The sequence below is a fragment of the Saccopteryx leptura genome, chromosome 7 (assembly GCF_036850995.1).
Source record: "Saccopteryx leptura isolate mSacLep1 chromosome 7, mSacLep1_pri_phased_curated, whole genome shotgun sequence".
Taxonomy (NCBI): domain Eukaryota; kingdom Metazoa; phylum Chordata; class Mammalia; order Chiroptera; family Emballonuridae; genus Saccopteryx; species Saccopteryx leptura.
Genome location: NC_089509.1, coordinates 37,962,146 through 37,980,409, shown reverse-complemented (window position 1 = coordinate 37,980,409; position 18,264 = coordinate 37,962,146). Strand labels below are relative to the sequence as shown.

Below are 18,264 nucleotides of genomic sequence, written 5' to 3'. Positions count from 1 at the left end.
AAAGAACATGCCAACAAAAGCAGACAAAGGACACGAATGAGCAATAGGTCAAAAGAAAAAGAAATGCGAACATCACAATGCCACCTGAGCTGTCCTGCCAAGAGGTCTCACCTGCTTCAGGCACATCTGACAGCAGAGGTAGTGGCGGGGGTGGCGGGGGCAAGGGCCCCGAGGAGGCCGCCCCCGCTCCTGGCCCCGCTGACCCCGAGGACAAAGTGCCGGAAACCACAACGGGCAGTATGGCGATGTCCCCATCCCCTTTCTTCTGAATCTTAATGGTCCCTTGTTTCTCCAGTTCATGAATCTTTCTTTCCAGGGTTGACTGTCTTTGAATGGCTTCTTCTTTTTCTTTGACCATTTTCCTTAATGTGTGAACCTGGGTGTTTGCATCTTTGTAGATTTCCTGCAAAAGAGCCCAAGGTCAAGAGTTTGTCTTTACGTGACATGCATGCCTCTTACCATCAGGTTGGCAAACTGAGGATAAAGAAAATAACCAAAAAAAAAAAAAAAAAAAAAAAAGAAAAGAAAAAGGATACTCATATGTAGAATTCTATGGCACTCAGCCAGAAACTATAAAGTCCCACTCATCATTTGTTCACTGGTAATGCATGCAATATGAACTAGCAATTCTTATTGTTAACATGGTTCTTCCCGTTAAAATGCAGCTAGTTCACTTTTCCCTACAGGTGGAGAAAACAGGGCAGAGATGACCCAGAAAGAACTTTCTGGCGGACTTTGAGATATCCTGAGGGTATTCTGGGGGTGTAGTATGTTTTCCTTTCACTGATTTTAAAATTCATTTTAACTCCTAGATACATATCAGCTAACAATAGACAAAGGGGCCCTAAATCAGACTTGGATACAAGTCAGAGTGGGATTTAAAAATCTGCTGTGCGTGGAATAATCTACTGATGAGTAAGCAGGAGCTGACTGCTCTTGAATGGACCTCTCCGGCCTTCACAATGCCCCCTTGACCAAGCTCAGGACAGCAACTGCTGTAACATTTTCCCTCTGGTAATGAAGTTAACAAAACAGCCTACTGCTACCTTCCATTAATTACTTATTTCTGTCTACGTTTTCAGCAGAAAACAAAGAAGTTAACAATTTTCAATTCATAGGCTGTTCCATGAAAGGGTTTTATGGAACTTACTTGCTGGGCCTTGTACATGGGATCTCTCACCACAAACCTCCAGCAGGCAGGGAAACATTCTTCACACCCTGTCTATTATTAATAATCTGAGAGTCTGAACTTGAATTGAGTCCATATGCTACAACTTTGTCTCGATGGCGTGCCAGAAATTTCCTAGAGTTAACTGTAGGACATGTCAGAATATCAAGCAACACACAGAGACATGATAACCATCACAGAAAATGTGCTATTTCATTAACAGTGGTGCAAAGGCAAGCCATTTGCCTGAAAGCCCTCCAGGCATTTTCGTGGTTTTAAGTTCTGTTCAATTCTAAATACACAGTTTGGACTCCATAAATACCTGACACTAGGGTAAAACAGTGTGAACGCCAAATAAAATAGCTGTGATTATCTGATAAAAAAAATAGATTTGTTTTGCTTTGCCTTTCTCCTTTCCTTTTTTTTTTTTTTTTTTTTTGTGAATGCCAATTAAGATCTCACCTTTGTTGTGATTTTATCATTTCCAGGGCAACCACCAAATCTGGTTTCAAGCAGAAGCAAAAGCAAACTAACAAATCTATTAAAAATAAATAAGTGGCATGAATTAAATCCATGCTACGTTTTTATTTCCAACGAAATGGGTGATCCACACAATCAACTCCGACCCGTCCAGATGGGAAAACATTGTAGCTCCCAAAACCTGAGATAAGGACATACTGAGCCCTGAGCATTTCATTGCACCCATGTGCATAAAAACCATAACTACATGTATTTTTCTTTGGGGTATCACCTCTGAAAGAGTTTCAGTAAATACAGTGCATCTGAGCCTTCCTCTGACGTGAACACTCCCCTAGGCTAAGGCCAGTGCACACTGCCCGCGACCCGTCTGGGCTGCTGTCATCGTCACACTCACTCGGACAACGTCCAGCTCCTTGTTCCTCTGCATGAGCTGCTTCTCCAGTTCCACGATCTTGGACATGGCTTCATTCTCTGTGTCTTGCAGTTTTTCAGACAACTGTAAAGTTTTGAGTGGGAAGCTGTGTCACAACAGAGGATCATTCGGATCAAGTCCCCAGTTCCCAGAAAGTGTCGCCCCAAGCCTGGAAGGGGCCCGCCAGAGTCCTACATGTATTCCCTAAGTCATTTCCTGGAAATGTTAATATTTATAATAGGTTTGGAATACATATTTCTTTCTAATGAGAATTAATTTATACGTGACCCTTAATAAAACCCATATGTCGGCTCGTCAGCGTTGGCACATGGGCTGTGTGTCCCACTCCGTTTCTGCAGGGCCAGAGAGCACTAGGTGACGAGGGGGGAAGTCCACTGCACTGACCCTGAGAAGAAACTTTACTTTTTTTTTTTTTTTTTTTGTATTTTTCTGAAGCTGGAAACGGGGAGAGACATTCAGATAGACTCCCGCATGCGCCCGACCGGGATCCACCCGGCACGCCCACCAGGGGTGATGCTCTGCCCACCAGGGGGCAATGCTCTGCCCCTCTGGGGCGTCGCTCTGTCGCGACCAGAGCCACTCTAGCGCCTGGGGCAGAGGCCAAGGAGCCATCCCCAGCGCCCGGGCCATCTTTGCTCCAATGGAGCCTTGGCTGCGGGAGGGGAAAAGAGAGACGGGGTGGGGGGGGTGGGGGGTAGAGAAGCAAATGGGCACTTCTCCTATGTGCCCTGGCCGGGAATCGAACCCAGGTCCCCTGCACACCAGGCCGACGCTCTACCACTGAGCCAACCGGCCAGGGCCTGAGAAGAACCTTTAGGCAAAAGTTTTTAAAAACTGTTGATTCAAAAAACTTAACTCTCTTCTTACAGGTAATCAGTTGGAAAAATACCGCTCAAATACTAGAAGTCACTTTGGAGAGGAAGTTCAAATGCACAGGTGGCCCGGGACAAAGCGGGTTTTCTGAGCATGGCAGTGCAGTGCCGGCTGAGGCTCAGGAGGAAGGCAGGGTGAGCCGGTGGTAGACAGCTACGTTTTGGATAAGGCTCTAGAAAGGAACAGTTTCTGGTTTCTTGCATCCCACTGAAAATGATCACAACTAAAAAGAATCAGGAGGCAGGGTGAGGAGACGAGCAGAGGTTTTCACTGATCAGCTTCAGAATATAATACAAATCTTTGAAGGGAAGAGACAGGGAGCCTGTACATGGTCTTCCTGAACAGGTGTCGGCCAGGTGTAGCCCTCACTGTAGTTCGGCAGCTTGGCTTCCCCACAAGCCCCACAGATGCCCATTTGCAGAGTGATGGGAGAAGGTAAAGGACATGAAACACATGTAGTATTAGTAACTAGGAAAATGTGGAGGAAAAATAAATGTTCAAAGGGAAAAATAATATTCCTCCAAAAGGAGACAATTTGTTTCACAACCAAGGACACTATCGAGATCCATCAGAAGAATCTGGTCCTCACAATGCTTGAGTGTTTAAGCGGCACCATTTTTTTTGTTCATTCTTGCAATATTACAATATTATTGGAATGGATGAACAAATTAATAATCTCTAAATGCCTTTAGACTCGTATTAAACTGGGTCTATGGCAAGAAAAACCCCTCAAAGGAAAACTAGTCCCTGCCCTGATACAGAGCTAACATTATACTGACAGGACACTCTACTTAAAAGAGGAGGACATGTGGGAGAGCTCGCTGATTTCCTTGACTATGCTTATTGTTGAAATGAGTCTATTTAGAACATAAACAGACATAAGGCAGGAATGTAAAGACCTGACCCTGTCTACGGGCTTGTATGAACACACTTGGTAGAAGACCCACATTCAGAAGAAGATACTTATTCACCTTGGGCGAAATTCACACATTTGAGTTGACCTTCTGTCTAGGTAATGCCAATCATCTAACTCTCCTGTGCTGAAAACAAACATAGCCAGGGAAGCCAGACTTGGCAGAAACTGAGCAGGTGAGCTGAGACAGGCAACGAATTCCACACCTGCCTGGGTTAAAAGAACCCAGAACGGCTTCTGATAGCTCTCTATCCCAAGTTGCAGCTCATTCCTATACTCCAAATCCTTTCATTTCATGCTACAAAGGCTGACATTTATCCTGCTCTGCACCCAGTTGAAACACAGGCATATCTTCCTTTCCTGAGGAGCACTTACATGAGAGATGTTTTCTTCCAGCTCTTCCACCCTCTCCAAAGCGGCATTCTTGGTTTCAGCATCTTCCAGCAGAGCTCCCACATCAAACACGTTGTCCAGGTAAGCCTGAATTTGCACCTGCAGCTTGTCACTCTCCGTGTGTTTCAGCTTCTAAAGGTTAAGATGCAAGAGAAGGTGGTATTAATATATCTGTGAAAACAGAACATTATTACCTGACAGCCTACATATTTTTGTTTGTTTCAAATAGTCTAGTCTTTTCCAAGAGATGGTATGATAGATATAACCTCCTCCTCAAGAGAATTATGGAGAAACCATTTAAGGTTAACATTAACAGTAACCAAATGACTTTCTGGTGAATATTCTCTCCCAAGTATATACACATTTCCTCCTTAATCCTTTCTGTAGGTATATTCCCCATGTGGATATATCCCAACCTAAAATAAAACAGGTTGATACAGGTGAAATCAGGAAAATAGAAAAATTAAAAGCAGCTCTGAAAGTGAACAACAGTCACAGGCAACATAAAACTTGAGGGGTATCTGCAGGAGAAGAGACTGTAGTGCGCAGTAACTCGTCCTGTGTTGTGATGACAGCTCTATTTGTGGGGAGGGTTAGGTGGGAGGTGGGGGAGGCACTGGTAGAGTAGATTAGCCTTGGGGCTCATTCTAGCACAAATTACTAGAACCTACCCTCCACTAATCACTTCCCTAAGACACTGTCCCAACTTGCTTCCCTAAGCTTAGGGTTGCCCCAAGCACAAATCAGGAAGCTTTCTCCCATTCTCTGCATTCCAGGACCCACATTCCAAAGGAAGAGAACCTGAAGGTGAAATCAGAGGTCAAGTAAATCCTTAGAAGTAACACACATTAAGTCACAGCTTTCTCTGAGGAGCAGAGGAGTAGCTAGAATAATATCTGGCACATGGATGATGACAATAAACATGCACTAAACTAATCAATGGCTACTTAACAAGGTTGGTTTTGTAAACTAATGAAGCACTTACATGTTTAATATACACTTATAGTTTTATTCTTCTAACCACTTCTATTTATCAGGATTCAGAACCAACAGACCAGGAGGTAAACCAAAGAGAGAGTTTTGAAAAAGTCTTAAAATTTTAAGAGGAATTCTACTCTACATAAATTCTCAGGAAAACAGACTTTTTCCTAGGTCTAATCTGGCACTTTACAACTGAGTTTGTTCTGAAGAGACTACGTTCCATTTTAGCTTGGGAGACAGGGCTGAAAAAGATTTCTGAATGAGGTAAAAGTCTAGAAGAGAAAATAGAGAAGTTTAACCAGATTTTTCACAAGAGGCACAATGAATAACAGGTGCTAAGTCGCTACTACCCACCATTGTAACCTGGAGCCCAAAGTGAGTTCTGCCAGCCATCACAGACTGAAACTAGAACAGTATCAGGGAGCTACCCACTCAAATTCTGTTCACATACTACTGCTCTCAAAGCACGTGGGGAAAGAGGATAAACACCCTTGAGCTCGAAGCAGAAAAATACCTTTCAATACAATATTGGGTCAAAATGGCAGTAAGTCTTTAAATAGGAAAACAATTCCAACAACTCTTTAATGGAAATCTATCATACCTCTCCCTGAGTAGTCTCAGAGACAACCTTAGTCCAGTCTATTTAAGAGCAGCCTAGCTGTTCTGATAAGCAAGGCCGTAAGCTCCAGAGGACCAATTCTGTGATTCCACCTTGCAAGAAACTGAGAGTACAGACATGAAATTCCCCAGCTTCCCCCCTAAGGAAGATGGGCAGCGGAACTCAAGATGTCTAAGGGAAGTGCTAACTTCTTCATAACTAGAAACAGCCTTGAAATTGAGGAACAATTCTTGCCCTATCACTACGGATCTTCCAAGTTCCAGTGGACCATTCTTATACAGAATGGAAAAACATAACTGCCAAAGAGTCAAAGGAAAAGGGTACGTCCTGTGCTCACAGAGCTGCTTCAGTCCACTTACCCTGTTCACATCAACTTTGTTTCTAAGCTAGAGAAGCTCAGGGAACTGACAGAGCACTTCTGCAAGGGAGCGGGAGAAAGAGAAACTTTCTTGTCCCAAGAACTAAAAGTAGAACTTCCACAAACATTGTAAGCAGAATTTAACAACTGCACAAGGAAGTCTCTACTGCTCATTTCCTCATTATTTTTTTATGCTCTAAACCATTATTCACCCCTGTACAGCTGTCTGAGTTTGACTCTCCCTGCCCAATCAGGTTCCCCAGGGTAGCCAAGCATGTGAATTGCCCAACAGCCCGGATGAAGGATGCAATGAGACAAACCAGACAGAGCTCAAAGCAGAAGAAAGCTGCAGCAGGGCTACAGGAGGTTATCTGACTCCGGGAATAACAGACCGCTGGCAGAAGACAGCCTGGGCTCCCAGGAGGTCTGCAAGAGTCGTTTCTCTGGCCAACGGCATCTCTCAGATTGGCTCCTTTAAACTAGCAGTACAGGAAGTTGAAGGCATAGCGCTTTATGTGTTCTTTAGTCACTATGGAAGTGTATCTCTGAGGGTAGGCAATAAATCATAAGTCTTACATTGGAGCCAAAGCTTTCAACTATACTTACGTCCAAGTATTCATCCAGGCCTAACTTGGTAAATTCGTATTGGAGGTGAACTCTGAAATTCATATCTTCTACTGAATGGACTACAATATTAATAAACTGCATTGAGGCCACCTGAAATGAAATCGCCAACAGGTTAGATGGCTTCCAAACTTGTTTTCTTGGTTTAGTCATACCATATGCTTTCAACTGCACAAATCTAAGCTCACTTACCAATTTCCTTTCCTTCATTTCATTGGGTCTTTAAAAATACTTTATATATATTTAAAATTCAAAAGTCACATAGATACCATTAAGTAGATATCCCTTCACATCCACTAGAATGGCTATAATCAAAAAGAAAGACAATAACAAGTGTTGGCAAGGATAAGTTAAAACCCTCATCCACTGCTGGTGGGAAATGTAAACCAGTGTAGCCGCTGTGAAGTTTGAAGAAAGTTCCTCAAAATGTTAAATACAGACTTACCATACAACCCAGCAATCTCATTCTTAGGAATATATACCCAAGAGAAATGAAAATATACCTCCATGTAAAAACTTGTACACAAATGTTCATAGTACCATTAATCACAATAACCAAAATGTTAAAAAAAAAAAAAAACCACCTCAATGTGCATCAACTGATGCATTTAAAAAATGTGATATATTCATATGATGGAATACTATGCCAAAATAAAAAGAAATGAAGGACTGATATGTGCTACAATATGGATGAACTCGAATACACTGTAAGTGAAAAAAGTCACAAAACATACATATAACTCCATTCATGAGATATCCATAGTTGGCCAGTCCACAGAAACAGCACGTAGGCTGGCAGCCACCAAGCCCGGGCATGGGGAACGGGGTGACTACCAACAGGGATGAGGACTCTTCTGCAGGCAACAAGAGTTTCTAAATTAGACTGTAATTATGACTGCCCAGCCCTACAAATATACCAAAAATCTGTTGTGTACAGTGTAGATGGGTAAATTGGATAGCATGTTAATTATGCCTTAGTAAAGCCATTTTTAAATTGTCTTACCAATATACAGAAAAAAACTATGTAAGTTATTACAGATATATTATAGAAAATATGAAACTTATTACAAAAAAAAATCATTAAACTCTCCTATAACCACAAGTGATTTGATTATAATCACTTCTAAAATCTCACCATGGGCCCCACCGTACCAACAGGATTATTACAGGGTCTCTGGCCTGTCTTCCCATTTTAAACAATCAACCAGTTTCCATTCCACAGAAGCCTTGGATTGATCGCTTTCTACCTACGACTGCATCAGTGGCCCTGAGAAAACCAGTCCCCAGTTTGGTGAAAACAGCACAGGGTTCAGCAAGTCTATTTTGCTTTTAATAGTGACAGTTTATTTCTGGTGAAAACATCTCACTAATGCTTCCCCTTTAATTAAAACAGAGCCTCCTGCAAGGAGGTAAAATAATTGTGGGACCCTGATTCACGTTAACTCAGAAAACCACCTCACTCTTCCTCTCGCCCCTAAACCGCATTCCCTTTATTTCTTAAAATTATTTTTAGAAATAATTCTTTTTTAAATACTTTTAAAAAAAAAAAGTGTTAGAGGCCCTGGCTGGTTGGCTCAGTGGTAGAGTGTCGGCCTGGTGTGCAGGAGTCCCAGGTTCGATTCCCGGCCAGGGCACACAGGAGAAGCGCCCATTTGCTTCTCCACCCCTCCCCCTCTCCTTCCTCTCTGTCTCTCTCTTCCCCTCCCGCAGCCAGGGCTCCATTGGAGCAAAGTTGGCCCAGGCGCTGGGGATGGCTCCATGGCCTCTGCCTCAGGCGCTAGAATGGCTCTGGTCGCAACAGAGCAACTCCCCAGATGGGCAGAGCATCGCCCCCTGGTGGGCATGCCGGGTGGATCCTGGTCGGGTGCATGTGGGAGTCTGTCTGACTGCCTCCCCATTTCCAACTTCAGAAAAATACAAAAAAAAACAAACAAAAAAACCCTAAAAAAAAGTGTTAGATTCTTCTTTGAGTATGTTATTCAATGGATGATGCATAAACTCTCTAGGTGACAAAGAGATGCTATGGCAACTCACTAAAAAGTTACTTCAGGTGCTATGAGGTTAAATGAGCTAAAAGAGATTTGGTCAGTTTTTTGTTTTCTTTTGTCCACAAAAAAACCAAAACATAAAAAAGTTGTGTGCTACGTTAAAATAATTTATATTATATTTTATAAGGAGTAAGTTGTTTGGAAGGTTATGTACCTTAATTGCACCTTATGAAAAAAGCCTCATTTTCTGGAGGTAAAATATGGTTTGGAATTTGGAAGCTTTCCAGTCCTTTTCTGAAAGCAGGTCACAATGATCCGTTGAGTTTTACAATACGCCTGCAAGGCAGCGATTGGTAGGTGACACAGGACCCGAGCACAGAGCACCCGTGTGCCAGAGCCTCTAAGTCGGGTTCCTCAGTGCACATACATACGAATAAATGTCCTCATAGGAAACACGTTCTCATCTGTACACAGGGCAGGTGTTTTAAAGGGCTTATCATCATAATTTTAGCAGAAACTCAAATGGCCGAGAGTTCCTAACGTATAATACGTGAGTTAGGTGGACACAACAGGGAACGGTGTGCACTGTGACCAACTGGAAAGTATCTTCACACTAAAGGAATAGGGGCTACTTGGCTCCAGCAGCTGATATTTTGCAAGAGGGGCCTGTTGTTATCACAAATGTTTAGCTTAAAAATCAGAAATCTGTATTTTCATGCACAATTTTCAAATTCTTCTATGGAAGGACATCACTGGCAGACTAATTCACTAACCTATAGATTGGCTTCAGCCAGGAGCCTTCAATTTGCAACAAGAGCTTAAAGGAACAAATAAGTTCCACCAGTGCAAACAGCTGTAAACACTCCAAAAAAAAAAATCCAGGCAACAAGAGATAAAAAGTCAATGTAGGGTCCTGGCCAGTTGGGTCAGTGGTAGAGCATCAGCCCAGCACTGAGGATGTCCCAGGTTCGATTCCCCGTCAGGGCACACAGGAGAAATTTGCTTCTCCACCCCACGCCTCTCCCCTTTCTTCTCCCACAGCCATGGCTGGATTGGTTTGAGCTCATCAGCCCAGCACTGAGGATAGCTCCATGGAGCCTCCACCTCTGGTGCTAAATATAGCTCAGTTGCGAGCAGGGTCCCAGATAGGCAGAGTATCATCCCCAGATTAGGGTTGCCGGGTGGATCCCAGTCGGGCGCATTTGGGAGTCTCTCTCTCTACCCCTCCTCTCACTTACAAAAGAAGAGAAAAAAAAAAAGTTAATGTAAAGCATTCCTTGCTTCACATTCATTTTTTACCTTTTTAAAAAGCATGCACACATATGCTTTATAGAACAGAAAAATCTTCTCTAGAAAAGATTTCCTCTTTCTCACTGAGTTTGGAAGGGGCTGAGGGCCACAATGCATATTAAATTTGAGAACCTAGAAAAATTTTTTACATAAAAGCATTAGAAATCTGCAAAGCCATGTTTCATATTTGATAGTCATGAAAATTCCCATGCAAACCCTGCCTGGCATCCTAAGCATGGGTTTTAGAAGACTACAGTGTCACAGCTGACTGAGACGTGTGCTCCAGGCTGGGCGCAAGCGGGGAGAGTAAGCCCAGTGAGGATCCCCGGGTTCAGAAGCTCCCTACGTCTCCTAGTTCAGGCCAAAGAAAACTGGCCAACCCGGGTGCTCTCAAGAGTAATCTGCCTGAGGAAACTCTCCCTAGTAGATTTCATCTTCAGTCCATGAAGTACAGGAATCCACGGAGTGCTCAAACTCCCTTTGCTGTTCGTTGCGAAAGATGACAGTCCTGCTGAAGGCCATGCTGTGGCCTACAGGTCACACTGTCGGGATCTGTGGTCTAAGCGCGCCCTCACAGAGGTGCGCGCCCTCACAGAGGTGCGCGCCCTCACAGAGGTGCGCGCCCCCACAGAGGTGCGCGAGCAGGAAAGAGGTGCGCGAGCAGGAAAGAGGTGCGCGAGCAGGAAAGAGGTGCGCGAGCAGGAAAGAGGTGCGCGAGCAGGAAAGAGGTGCGCGAGCAGGAAAGAGGTGCGCGAGCAGGAAAGAGGTGCGCGAGCAGGAAAGAGGTGCGCGAGCAGGAAAGAGGTGCGCGAGCAGGAAAGAGGTGCGCGAGCAGGAAAGAGGTGCGCGAGCAGGAAAGAGGTGCGCGAGCAGGAAAGAGGTGCGCGAGCAGGAAAGAGGTGCGCGAGCAGGAAAGAGGTGCGCGAGCAGGAAAGAGGTGCGCGAGCAGGAAAGAGGTGCGCGAGCAGGAAAGAGGTGCGCGAGCAGGAAAGAGGTGCGCGAGCAGGAAAGAGGTGCGCGAGCAGGAAAGAGGTGCGCGAGCAGGAAAGAGGTCGGGCGTGGGGGGTCAGTGCTGTATATTAATTTAGGAGATATATACAGTCCATTCCACAAACCAAAACACTTCAGTCTTTGCGAATGTTGTCTGGAGAAGGCCACTGGGTAGGCAAACTGGTCAAGATTCTTGCTCTCTGCCTCCAGGATTCTTAGGCAGCACCATGAGAGCGGCCCGTGCAGCATGGGCGCCACACATTAACTTCCTTGTCCCAAGTGCAAGGCTTCACTTCCCCTTACCTGCTGCAAATAATCAGCACTTTTGGCCTGTACTACAGTGTGGAAGGAATAAAACTGGAAATATATGCCATAAAGGAAAAATACAGCTTAAGGACAGTCTAGATTGGATTTATAGCATAATGCTCCATTTCCTGTCCTTTGAAACATATTCATACATATGTACGTATCATATATATATATATATCAGTGAATTTAGGGGAAAAAGTGCTGAAATCGTTTGTTTTATTGAACGTGGTACTAAAATAACTCACCATAAAATCTATGTTATTGTCTTCATTCCTGAAATGTTCCATCAACTTCTCAAAGCGCTGTTTTTCTCCACAAACCTGAAACACACATTTTCATCGTGCATGTGAAATTCCAAACATAAGCATTACAAAATTAGATGCAGAAATTTTAGCATAAATAACCATTTTCAGAATATCTATTTTTCTTTCCTCTCTCGTCCCCTATTTATTTTTCTTTCAAACTAGTTAACTCACAAATAGCAATATGAGCCAGAGCCCAAGCTGACTCTTGGTTTCCTCTGCACATTCCCTTGATATTATAAAACCTATATCAAATACACTCCCCTTCCATGGGTTTTCTCTGCACATCCCACCAACTTTTTAAACCTGCATTCAGAATCCCAAATGTTGCTTATGGTTTAAAACAAAAATCACCAGAATTTTCTTTTTTACATAAGTAGTTTTTAAATTAGACATTCTAAGAGAGCTTAACAATTTTGTATTTAAATTTCTTGAAAAACAGATTCAAAATTTTGATATCATGTCTAACCTAATTAGGTAACTTTAGTGCATAAGCTACAACATAAAAACTGGGAAACTATATTAATTCATTCAAGCTGAGTCTAGAAATCTGTGGTAATTTGCCATGTAGCATTCCAGAGGCTAGTAACATATGTATTCAGCTTGAACTAATGTGTTTACTGAACAGATGAAATAAAACATAAAATCCTGTGAACTTCAGGGCCCCAAGGTATCTATCTACATTACATGTGGAATTAAATACACTGAGTTAAAAACACAAAGTCAAAGAAAGATTTGTACCAAATAACTCTCTGGAGACTTAGTCCCCAAATTAAAAGATGAACTTTAATTCTGTCAGTGTCTTTGACTACCTTTATTGGAGCTATGTCCTACACTCACTGGTTTATTCATTCCAACTTCAGAAAATATTTACCTGACCACCTATAGCCGTGATGGCGAACCTTTTTATAAAAATCACCCACTTTTGCAGTGCTGGTCAATCTGGTCCCTCCCGCCCACTAGTGGGCATTCCAGCTTTCATGGTGGGTGGTAGCGGAGCAACCAAACAGCGCAGCGATTGGCCCATCATGAAAGCTGGAACACCCACTAGTGGGCGGGAGGGACCAGGTTGACCAGCACTGCAAAATGGGTGATTTTTATAAAAAGGTTCGCCATCACAGACCTATGGGCTACTACATGTTGTGTTACTAAAACACAATCTCTGGTCTTAACATTTTGCAAATTTAATCCAGGTTTCACATGCTTAACTAAATTTTGTTTCCATCTGTGATCTTAAGAATATTCAGGCCAATTCTAAAGAATTCTCCTAAAATTATATTTCATAATACTATAATGCAGTCAGTTAATTCCATTATATTAAATTCCATGTAAATATACATAAGAAGAGAAAGTCCCATGAAAGCAGGAAACTGTCTGTTTTGTTCACTACTTCATCCTCAGCATCTAGAACCACGCTTAGCAAGTTGAATTTTGAATTATTATTATTTGTTGAATTACACTGAATAGAGAATAAACACGTAATTATTTTAAAATACAATTCATGAAAGGGTGAATAACTTGCTACTCTCCATCATGTTTTAGAGTGAAACAGGAACCGTCAAACCACTGTAGATAGGCACCAGGTGTAAACCTTACGTCGTGGCTCGGGTGCCTAAACTGAGAATATTAAGGGGGACAGCCTTCGACCTCTGAGGGCCTTCTGTCTTAATGCAACTCATTTTTCCCCATAGATTCAGTCCATGGTTTACTGTTTTCTGATGACAATTCTCCATTTACATGTGCTGCCTTAATGAAAATAATTACACAAGACAGAGGACTAGCACATGGACCCCGTCTGGAGGAAGGGGAGTTTAAGGAGGCTCCAAAAGGAGAGTTTAAAGTAAAGCCTTTAAAAACACACATGTCCAATCCCACCCTGGAGCGCCTGATGTAGCAAGCCCAGTGGAGCTGGCGACACAAGCTCGTACAATTTGAAAAGCAAAGCACCACAGACCATTTGATGCTCTGCAAAGGCTGAGGACCAGGGACTGAGAGGGGTACTGTGTTCTGTCCTAGCCCCTCCACAGGATGTGCAGCATGTTCCTGGAAGCAAAGGGTTGTTGCAGGGGGAGAGGCAGTGCAAGGTCAGCTCCCTGCACTATGACCTCAGTCACATATTGTGCCCAAAGTCACAAGTGTCCTCAGCCTACAGCAAGGACCCAGGAGGTGAAACCTGCCAAGACTTGATGTAGAAAAGGTCAGACTTACAACCGGTTTTTTTTTAAGAGAAACCTCAACATAAGGACTGTTCCCCAGCAGAATGGTTTATTTCGGTCTGTTTCGGGAAGGTAGCAGGGGCAGGAGAAAGGAAGAGGCAGTCTTGGCTCTGGGGACAGCTGCCTGCCTTCCTGAGAATTCATGTCTTGTTCTGGTGGCTAGGCATTCACTGAACCAAACCAGGCAGTGGCCATCAACGAACAATAATGATGACTACAATTCCTTCAAATGGAAGGGCCAAGCTTTCAAAATCAAGAATGTCTGGAAGTTGGGAATATCTTGGGTAATCTGGTGACCTCCACTTATGAATGAGACTGACATCCAGACACATCAAGTATCTCCAACTTGGTGAAAGTTCACACAGAGTCTAGAACCAGGTCTCCAACCGCAGGCCTGATGTGCCTTTTCCCAAACAGCCCAGAATGTTCATATTGAAGACAATACATAAAGCATGAGATGCCAACAAAGATAAAAAAACGTTACTATGAAAAACTGCAGTCATTACATCATGCATGCACTTGATGTCCATGCACCAGAATTTTCCATGGAACTTCTAAAAACAGCAGAATCCTGCGCTCTAAATCAAGATACATGGAATAAGAATCTCTACAGACAGAACCGACGGTCCACTGGGCCAGCATTTTGGGAAACAGTGACTTATACAATATTAGACTAGCTTAGCAGTTTCAATCAGTGTGCTGGAAGAATTCTTAAACATGCAATACCTGACTGTTCAGTCAGGGGCACTGACCTCTTTTCTCTTTGATTGTCAAAGAAAAATTATAACAGCCAACACAGAAATAGCTGTCCAGTGTGAATCAATCAAAATTATACTATATTTTCTGTCAGATCAGCAATATATATATTTTTTGGTGTGCCATAGGATTTTAGTAATTTGTTTATGTGTATCATGACATGGAAAAGGTTAAAAATCACTGGGCTAGCTGATTAAACCCACGAACTTTTTGACTACCAATTATAAACTGGAGAGCTGGACCATTAACTCTCCAACTCATTCAACCGGGAATTTAACAACACAAAGACACATAGTTACTGTAACTGTGTCTATTATAGGAAGTAGCAGGGATCCGCCCACTGACCCTGTATTACTACAATGAATAAGGTAATTTCCAAATAATCAGGAATTGTGTCCAGGGCATTAGAGAAAGAAAATCCATGTACAATACAAAGTGTTGGTAGCCTGTGAATAAAAAGAGATGGCATCAGATCCAGAACTAGCAATATTACATTAATGTCATGCTGGGTAAAGATCCCCAAAATCACTGTACTGGTCTGGTCGGCAGGACTAGATAGACATTAAGAGCTTTGAATATATATTTATAGTTACACACTTCTCTAGAAATCGTTCATTCCGTCAACAAATCCATGCTGAGAGAATGTGTTATGGAATAGAAATACCTTTAATCTTCACACACACACACACAAAATAGATACAAATATCATCCAATTTACAACTGCTATGAACTTGGTGAAAAGAACCCGAATGCACAAAACATCTTGCTGACACAGAGCCAGTTTCGGGGAACCCTGAAAGAAGGATGTGACACGCTCCTCACCCACTATAAGAACCAGAAGGGCCCTGCCTTCAGCTCCATCGAGTCCTGCCTGTACAGGTCAGACAGACGGCTCACCGCTCTGCTGCCAGTCTCCCCTAATGGACTCAGGGTGGTAATAATCCTGACACTGTTCCATGGGAACGGCATGGACCCCAGAGGCCCCCTTCATTCCTGCTGGAGGAGAGGGAGCATGTGAACCAGATTCACATTTGTTTCTATATCACTTGAGCAATTGTTAAACAAGTGTATACTACAATCCCACAGGAAATGGGAAGGTATCACTGGGGAAGGTTGGGAAAAGTCATGTCCATGTCAGAGGACAGCTGCCGTAGCTCACAGTCATATTTGGACCACCCTACACACTTGATTCAAACAGGGCCATTATGGCTGGACGTGCTGCTCCTCTCCTTTGAAACTGGCCCTGTTTTAGAAACTTGGTAAGGACAAAAGGAATGAGACCACTGATTCTGTTATTTCCATCAAAATGGACCTAAGAGTCCACACATTATCTGCAGGAGTGTTTTATTGCATGTTACAGCTTGCTGCATATAACTTCCATCTGCCAACAAAGGGCCAGACAATATATGATCTGAAAACTTTCAAGTATATATATAAAATTGCACTATGGCAACTGAAATCTGTCATTTCTTGACTTTGCTATTCACTGCTATTTCCCAATCCCCCATTAGCTTTGACACTTTGATTTCCTGTATCAATACCAAGGCGCCGTTGGAGTAGGTGGGGAGGCGAACTCTGAGACACACACAGAAAGGCGGAGCACGGGACACGGAAGAGGATCCCTGTTGTGTCCTGGGCCACTCCTTTAGGAGTCAGACCTCCATTCCAGCAGCCACGGCTACCAGAAGTCAAGTCAACCAGCAGAAAAATCAAAGTATATGCTCTGGAAAAGCAGGTATTCTACTGTAAACCTAAGTGGCATCTTCATTTATAAATCATTTATAGATCACGCTCATGTGAATAAGTTTACCGACCCTGATTAACACTGTATAAAGTGACCACATTCAGGCTGGGATCCTGGGGCAGGCTGACAGCCCGCCACTCCCATCCCTGTGGGGTCCTAATACATCCAAACCTCTTTGCACTTGAAGCTCTAATTTTGATGGAGGTGATGGAAGATGAGAGCAGAAATGGAACTATGTGGAATAGTAAACAGGAGACCATGAAACCTGGGTTGTAAGTCCTGGCTCTACCACTACCCCGCAGTAATCTTGGATAACTCAGGCACCTCCCTGGACTTGGAATTTTCACATCCATTAATTTGAGAGCCCGAGGTTATATCCTTGGTTTTTCTGGCCTGTTCGAAGAAGCCATCAGGGTTACAGAGGAATGCTCTGGAAGCTCCAAGAAGGGGAGCTTGGCAAGGAGAGGAAACGCACAAATAAGAAAGGTTCTTGGGAGGATTCCAAGATGGCAATAGACTGGGCAGAAGTTCCAACTGCCACCTCTCAGGACCAAATTGGATCACAACTTAATTTAAGAACAATCATTGAAAAACCAACTTTGGACTAAACAAAGAGAAGTCTATGACAAAGGAATACAGAAGGAGCCACATCGAGATTGCTAGGAAGGGCGGAGAGGTGGAAAGGGCTTCCCGGCTCCCAGGAGCTAACAGAGGCTGAGGGTCTGGAGGGACTCTCACTGCGGGGAGGGTCGCCCTGAGAGGTGTGGGTGCTCAGCCCCAGGCCCGGAGCCCCAGCCTACAGCCCCAGAGCCTAGAAGAGGCTCCCCACACAGCATTTGGAGGTGAAAAGAGACAGATTTCTGTCTGTGAGAAAGAGACAGAGCTCTCGGAGATGCAGGCGCCATCTTAAAGAGCCCACACAGAAAATCTTGTTCACAGTCGCTCACCCAGGGCTCTGGTGGGGGAGAGCTGAGAGAACTCAGAGGAGAGTTGTGTGAGAAGAATGTAAAGTTGGAGGCTTAGGGAGAAACACTGTGGGGGATGGCCATCAGAACCCCTGTGCTGAGGCATTCTCCAACACTGCAGTCGCCATCTTTCTTGGGTGAAGCAGTCTCCTCTGAGAGGCGTCAACCTGGGAAAAAGCAACTGCTCTGACCTCGGGAGTCTCTCCTGTCCCATCCATGGAGACTGGGTTGTTCTGAGAAACCAGGAAGCAGGGGGCACATCAGTGACTCAATTTTTGGGTGTTGAGGCCAGAGTTTTCCCATACAACCTCCTGAGTCTGATAATTCTGCCTCATGGGAGACTCAGTAGAAACTGTCTGGAGTGTGGGCAGACCACACATCTGGTCTAAGAGGCCACACCCCACTGAGGTCTGTGAAGTCTAGACAGACTGACACCTGGGCAGAGGGGCAGAGCCACACCCACCACCTTTCCTAAATTGCTATAGGCTCTAGACCAGGGGTCCCCAAACTACGGCCCGCAGGCCGCATGCGGCCCCCTGAGGCCATTTATCCGGCCCTCGCCGCACTTCCGGAAGGGGCACCTCTTTCATTGGTGGTTAGTGAGAGAAGCATAGTTCTCATTGAAATACTGGTCAGTTTGTTGATTTAAATTTACTTGTTCTTTATTTTAAATATTGTATTTGTTCCCGTTTTGTTTTTTTACTTTAAAATAAGATATGTGCAGTGTGCATAGGGATTTGTTCATAGTTTTTTTATAGTCCAGCCCTCCAACGGTCTGAGGGACAGTGAACTGGCCCCCTGTGTAAAAAGTTTGGGGACCCCTGCTCTAGACTCTACCAAAGGCTTTTTCAGTGGCTGAGCC

The 18,264-nt window shown here is 43.8% G+C and overlaps 1 protein-coding gene across 4 annotated transcripts in view; it reads right to left on the bottom strand.

Moving 5' to 3' along the window:
- FMNL2 (formin like 2) overlaps positions 1–18,264 on the bottom strand; it is a 350,215-nt gene that overhangs the window by 27,517 nt on the left and 304,434 nt on the right. For all 4 annotated transcript variants that reach the window (XM_066345365.1, XM_066345367.1, XM_066345363.1 and 1 more), the window contains exons 10-14: positions 11,665–11,739; positions 6,825–6,935; positions 4,243–4,392; positions 2,043–2,144; positions 112–403 (exon numbers count right to left, since the gene is read on the bottom strand). In XM_066345365.1, the coding sequence (XP_066201462.1) occupies positions 112–403; positions 2,043–2,144; positions 4,243–4,392; positions 6,825–6,935; positions 11,665–11,739 (730 nt within the window). The remainder of the gene's footprint in view (positions 1–111; positions 404–2,042; positions 2,145–4,242; positions 4,393–6,824; positions 6,936–11,664; positions 11,740–18,264) is intronic.